The 6,421-nt window shown below is 56.1% G+C and overlaps 1 protein-coding gene across 1 annotated transcript; it reads left to right on the top strand.

Moving 5' to 3' along the window:
• The first annotated feature begins 850 nt into the window (after positions 1-850).
• KRT19 (keratin 19) lies at positions 851-5,827 on the top strand. The gene is made up of 6 exons (XM_003813846.5): positions 851-1,599; positions 4,170-4,252; positions 4,444-4,600; positions 4,903-5,064; positions 5,175-5,300; positions 5,447-5,827. The coding sequence occupies exons 1-6, from the start codon at positions 1,180-1,182 to the stop codon at positions 5,699-5,701; spliced, it is 1,203 nt and encodes a 400-aa protein (XP_003813894.1). The 5' UTR covers positions 851-1,179; the 3' UTR covers positions 5,702-5,827.
• The last annotated feature ends 594 nt before the right edge of the window (positions 5,828-6,421 follow it).

Genomic DNA, 6,421 nt, shown 5'->3' on the forward strand with positions numbered 1-6,421 from the left:
GGAGGGGATCATCCTGGTGGCCAGGGATGAGTGGGCTTTGAGGGTTCCAGAGTGGGGATCAGGCTGGAGCTTAGTGTTGGAAAGGTGTCAGCTGCCAGAACTGCTCCCTGCAGCTGTTCTCAGGAGACTGTTGTCACCTGGGGCACTGAATGGCGACAGCAGGGTGAGGCAGCTTTGTCTTGAGAGGGCTGGGTTCGTGCAGCTCAAAATGCCCGGATGTGCCCTCATCCGGAACCGGCGCCTTTGTCAGAGGGGACAAAAGGGGAGTTGGGCATGGGTGTTCCCAAGAAGCAGGTTCTGAGAGGCTGTAATCTCCAGTGGAGGGCAGGAATCTGTGAATGCACTTTGTGGGGGGCGGGCTGGTTAGGATCGCAAGCAAGGGGCTCTTAACAGGGAGCACTCTGAATGGTTAATCACTGGGGCTGGGCGCAGGGGCTCACGCCTGTAATCCCAGCACTTTGGGCGGCCCAGGCGGGTGGATCACTTGAGGTCAGGAGTTTGAGACCAGCCTGGTCAACATGGTGAAACCCTGTCTCTACTAAAAATACAAAAATTAGCTGGGAGTGGTGGCGCGTGCCTGTAATCCCAGCTACTCCGGAGGCTGAGGCAGGAGAATCGCTTGAACCCGGGAGGTGGAGGCTGCAGTGGGCCGAGATCACACCACTGCACTCCAGCCTGGGCGACAGAGACTCGTCTCCAAAAAAACAAAAACAAAATCACTGGGTCAGGGGCGTGTAGGAATATGACCCCAGAGGGACTGTAATTCCCAGTGGTGTCAAACTCTGGGTGATCTTAAAGGGTGAGGCTCAGAATGTGGCTTCCAGGGACCGGGGTGTCTAAGTACGTCCCTGACGGGGGAAAGGCCAGAACAGGGTCTGCAGAGCGAGAGTGGGGGAGTGCGGGTCGGAGCTTCTGCGCGGACCGGGGCGGGGCACCTCTGGAGGGCAGGGGCCTCTGGTCTCTGGGAGGGGAGGGAATTGACCAATGGGGAGAGAGCCCATATTTGCTCTCAGGAGCCTGCAAATTCCTCAGGGCTCAGATATCCGCCCCTGACACCATTCCTCCCTTCCCCCCTCCACCGGCCCCGGGCATAAAAGGCGCCAGGTGAGGGCCTCGCCGCTCCTCCCGCGAATCGCAGCTTCTGAGACCAGGGTTGCTCCGTCCGTGCTCCGCCTCGCCATGACTTCCTACAGCTATCGCCAGTCGTCGGCCACGTCGTCCTTCGGAGGCCTGGGCGGCGGCTCCGTGCGTTTTGGGCCGGGGGTCGCCTTTCGCGCGCCCAGCATTCACGGGGGCTCCGGCGGCCGCGGCGTGTCCGTGTCCTCCGCCCGCTTTGTGTCCTCGTCCTCCTCGGGGGGCTACGGCGGCGGCTACGGCGGCGTCCTGACCGCGTCCGACGGGCTGCTGGCTGGCAACGAGAAGCTCACCATGCAGAACCTCAACGACCGCCTGGCCTCCTACCTGGACAAGGTGCGCGCCCTGGAGGCGGCCAACGGCGAGCTGGAGGTGAAGATCCGCGACTGGTACCAGAAGCAGGGGCCTGGGCCCTCCCGCGACTACAGCCACTACTACACGACCATCCAGGACCTGCGGGACAAGGTGGGCGGAGGCCCGGCCGCGGGAAGTGCAGTGCACCTGCCGCGGAAACCCAGCCCCGCGGGCCGGGCGAGGTTCCAGGCGGGGCGGCGGGCAGGAGCCCGTTAGGACGTGGGAAGGTCCACAGGTGGGGCCGAGTAAAGGGGGACAGGAGACGTGCGGGGCAGGACCTCGGGGCTGGATGCAGAGGCCGGGGTGGTGGAAAGGGGAGGAGAACTGGGCAGGGCAGATAAGTGGGTGGGGCCTCTGGAGGTGGCGGGGGCAAGGTTGGAGCGCCGGGACGAAGAAGGGACGCGGGTCAGCGAGGCCTGAAGAGTGGGAAGAGATGGGACCCGGCTGTAGAGTGCCCAGAGGTCTAGGCCAGGGGCCGCGCTGCCGCAGGAAAATGCGAGAGTTTGGCTTTGGTGATCTGGTCCACCCGGGGCCAGTCTTGCCCCCTCTGCCACCGCAGCGTGGGGCCTCCTGCATTCCGTTTCTCTGGCCGGAAGGGTCTGGTGTTCATCCCTCTCAGGCTTTGGCCTCCTCCCACTCTCCCGCCCTGGGGCGCATTCGTTTAGGAAGAATGGGAGAGCCGGTTGTGGCCCCTGGGCGGGGTAAAGGAGGGAGGCTTGGTAAACCTCTGCTGGGGAGGACCCAGTACAGTGGCAGCTCCTTGTCGGGGAAAGAACGGATCTGCGTCACACGCTCTTACAGGGGAACCCTAAGGGGCCTGAGGGGTAGGGCTTGGTCTCCACCCAGAGGGAAGGAGAAATTTTTCGAGTCGTAAAGAAATGTATCAGAAGCCATGAAACATTTACAGCCGCACACGCTGGGTCTCCCAACACACAGATCCCCAAAATATTTTCCAGTGCTGTACTCGTGGCATAGACCCAGACCCACAGACCAGGAGGAAGCGCTAGAGATGTCAACAGCCAATAAAAACAGTGCTTTACACACTTGTAAAATTGTGACCTACAGGGGCTGGGCACTGTGGCTCACGCCTGTAACCCCAGCACTTTGGGTGGCCAAGGTGGGAGGATTGCTTGAGCCCCAGGAGTTCGAGATCAGCCTGGCAAACATGGTAAAATCCTGTCTCTACTAAAAATTCAAAAATTAGCTGGGCGTGGTGGTGCATGCCTGTAATCCCAGCTACCTGGGAGGCTGAGGCAGGAGAATTGCTGGAACCCAAGAGGCGGAGGCTGCAGTGAGCCGAGATTGCGCCATTGCACTTCAGTCTCGGCCACAGAGCGAGAGTCCGTCTCAAAAAAAAAAAAAAAAAGGAATTAGCTTGGCATGGTGGCGTGTGCCTTGCAGCGAGCTGTACGTGATCAGTGCCACTGCACTCCAGCCTGGGGCAACACAGCGAGACCCTGTATCAAAAAAAAAAAAATTGCGACAATAAGTACATTTTACTACGCACCCTTACGCATTCTTTTTCTCACCTCTGTGTGTGTGTGTGCGTGCACATGCACACACACAAATGGGTGAAACAATTCTCACCATACTAAGAGAAATCCCCTCTGATATTTTGTAGCCTATTCTGTTGCATTAAAAAACTACACAATCGGCCGGGCGCGGTGGCTCATGCCTGTAATCCCAGCACTTTAGGAGGCGGAGGCGGGCGGATCACGAGGTCAGGAGATCCAGACCATCCTGGCTAACACGGTGAAACCCCGTCTCTACTAAAAATACCAAAAAAAAAAAAAAAAAAAAAAAAAAAAAAAATTAGCTGGGCGTGGTGGAGGGCGCCTGTAGTCCCAGCTACTCAGGAGGCTGAGGCAGGAGAATGGCGTGAACCCGGGAGGCGGGGCTTGCAGTGAGCCGAGATCGCGACGCTGCACTCCAGCCTGGGTGACAGAGCGAGACTCCGTCTCAAAAAAACCCCCAAAAACAAAACCAAAAACCCCCCCAAAAACACAAAACTATACAATCACCACCTGGTGCCTTGACTAATGAGTGATGACCTGCTCTTTGAAAAACAGAACACAATTACCTTATTCAATGATAAGCTGGCTGTTGCGAATGCGCCCTTTAGGTCAGTAAGACCTCAGGTTGGGGTGAACTTAGATGAGGCATCATCCTAAACTTTAGTTTCCACCTCTGTAAGATAGGAGTACCCACTGACCTAGCAGTGAGATTCCAGAAGCTATAAAAGATGAGATTCAAAGTGCCTGGCACATAATTGATACTCAACAAATGGGATTCTCCTCCCTGGGGGCAAAATATGCTTCGCATAGTGGGGGGGGGGGGCAGGTATAGACAAAATCTACCCCCCATCTGGTTTATAGACCCCCTTCAGGCCATTTAGAGTTTCATTGCACACAGGTCTCAGAGATTTCCTCCCCAGGCTTGCCTTCCTGCCCTCCCACACCCAAGTCCCCCTGGCTCCAGTTTTCTTCCTGCCCCAGCTTCTGGGCATGGACTGTTTCCAAGGCCTCCCAGAGAGCGGGCCAATGGGTGGCAGATGTTGGCTAGGGCTTTGGTCTCTAGGGTGCCGGGGTATATTCATTTGCTCCCCTCTCTCTTCTGGGAAGAAAGTGAGTGGGCAGTGCCTGTGTGTTGAACTGGTACCAACCTCTGCCTCTGCCTTCCAGATTCTTGGTGCCACCATTGAGAACTCCAGGATTGTTCTGCAGATCGACAATGCCCGTCTGGCTGCAGATGACTTCCGAACCAAGTGAGTGTCTCTGCCCTGGGGGCTGCAGAAGCCAGGACTGGGGTAGGGGTTGGGGGGTTTGGAATCTGCCCTCACCTAGCCTAGATGGCCTGAAGCTAACCCCCCTATGGACTCCTGAACTCTGGGGAGGTAGGGAAGTCTTCAGAGATGCTGAGGAAGCTCTGCCTGGCTGCAACTATTTCCTTTGAAAGGTTTGAGACGGAACAGGCTCTGCGCATGAGCGTGGAGGCCGACATCAACGGCCTGCGCAGGGTGCTGGATGAGCTGACCCTGGCCAGGACCGACCTGGAGATGCAGATTGAAGGCCTGAAGGAAGAGCTGGCCTACCTGAAGAAGAACCATGAGGAGGTGGGTTTCAAGCTGGGCCTTTCTTCCCTCCTTCCCTAACCTCCCAGGGCTGAAGACTCTTTTATTCTGTATTCTCTGACCGTGGTAACACTTGGCGCACCCTCACCATGGCCCTGGGTGTGGGATCATGGATCCCAGGGTTCCAAGAGGAATCAGTGATGACCCAGTCTGTCCCCCAGTGCTAATTACTAGGTCTGCACCTGAAAACTAAGCCCCTTTAGCCTGAAGGGTGGGGAAGTGACCTGGGCCAGGCCCAGTGGGGTCTGGGCCCTGACATGCCCATCTCTGCTGCATCTTTTCAGGAAATCAATACGCTGAGGGGCCAAGTGGGAGGCCAGGTCAGTGTGGAGGTAGATTCCGCTCCGGGCACCGATCTCGCCAAGATCCTGAGTGACATGCGAAGCCAATATGAGGTCATGGCCGAGCAGAACCGGAAGGATGCTGAAGCCTGGTTCACCAGCCGGGTACGTAGAGGGAAGCAGGCACCCTTTGGGGGTTAGGAAGGGGAGGGCTTGGTGTTCCCTACGCGAAGGTCTGACTCAATGCTTATTCCCTCTTCTTCCTCTCTCTGCAGACTGAAGAATTGAACCGGGAGGTCGCTGGCCACACGGAGCAGCTCCAGATGAGCAGGTCCGAGGTTACTGACCTGCGGCGCACCCTTCAGGGTCTTGAGATTGAGCTGCAGTCACAGCTGAGCATGGTATGTGTCCCCCCCACCGCCGCCGCTTCCCTGTGCAATTCACACTTATACCCCTGCAGCCTAGGGCAGCCTGGCCGGTGGCTGTGCCCATGCCCTCTCCGGGAACCAGACTCTGCTGAGTCACACCCCCCTCTCCCTATCCTCAGAAAGCTGCCTTGGAAGACACACTGGCAGAAACGGAGGCACGCTTTGGAGCCCAGCTGGCGCATATCCAGGCGCTGATCAGCGGTATTGAAGCCCAGCTGGGCGATGTGCGAGCTGATAGTGAGCGGCAGAATCAGGAGTACCAGCGGCTCATGGACATCAAGTCGCGGCTGGAGCAGGAGATTGCCACCTACCGCAGCCTGCTCGAGGGACAGGAAGATCACTACAACAATCTGTCCGCCTCCAAGGTCCTCTGAGGCAGCAGGCTCTGGGGCTTCTGCTGTCCTTTGGAGGGTGTCTTCTGGGTAGAGGGATGGGAAGGAAGGGACCCTTACCCCCGGCTCTTCTCCTGACCTGCCAATAAAAATTTATGGTCCAAGGGAGGAAGGACGTTTGGTTTATTATTTCAGCCCATGGAGAGAATAGGTCGTTCGGTTTGTTATTTGAGCCCATGGAGAGATGGGTCCTGCCTTGGTCCTGTTTAGGTTTTATTTGAACCAAAGTTCACTCTGTCCCAGGAAAGGGAGGGGAGGGTACTCACATACTTTGCCTGTAATGGTAATTCCTGTTTACAGAAGTCTTCATTTATTTAACCCGTTCCTTAAAATAACCTCATGAAATAAGCATTGCTTCCATTTTACAAAGGTAAACTAAGGCTCAGAGAGGTGAAGTGTTTTTTTCTATATGTAACTGCTCTAATGCATGGCAAAGGTGGGATTTGAAATTGTTTTTGCTTCTAGATTTCGTTTTCTTTCTACTCTACTCCCCAGGGCGTTGAGGTATCTGTGTGAAATTAATGTTTATTGAACACCTACTATGTGCCATTGAATTAAAAACAGCCCTAAAAGGTACTTAGTATGAGCTGCATGTTATAGATCAGGAAATAGGCTCAGAGAGGTTCAGTAACTTGTCCAAGGCCACACAGCAACTACATGGTAGAGCCGGGACTAGAACCTAAGTTGCCTGATTCTTAGCCC

The sequence above is a fragment of the Pan paniscus genome, chromosome 19 (genome assembly GCF_029289425.2).
Source record: "Pan paniscus chromosome 19, NHGRI_mPanPan1-v2.0_pri, whole genome shotgun sequence".
Classification (NCBI taxonomy): domain Eukaryota; kingdom Metazoa; phylum Chordata; class Mammalia; order Primates; family Hominidae; genus Pan; species Pan paniscus.

What these genes read in the sequence shown, in the direction of transcription:
- KRT19 (XM_003813846.5), top strand. Translation starts at nt 1,180, where the DNA reads ATGACTTCCTACAGCTATCGCCAGTCGTCGGCCACGTCGTCCTTCGGA. An exon ending in GCAGATGACTTCCGAACCAA is followed by an intron (nt 4,253 to 4,443) that starts GTGAGTGTCTCT and finishes TTCCTTTGAAAG; the next exon opens with GTTTGAGACGGAACAGGCTC. An exon ending in TGCAGTCACAGCTGAGCATG is followed by an intron (nt 5,301 to 5,446) that starts GTATGTGTCCCC and finishes CCCTATCCTCAG; the next exon opens with AAAGCTGCCTTGGAAGACAC.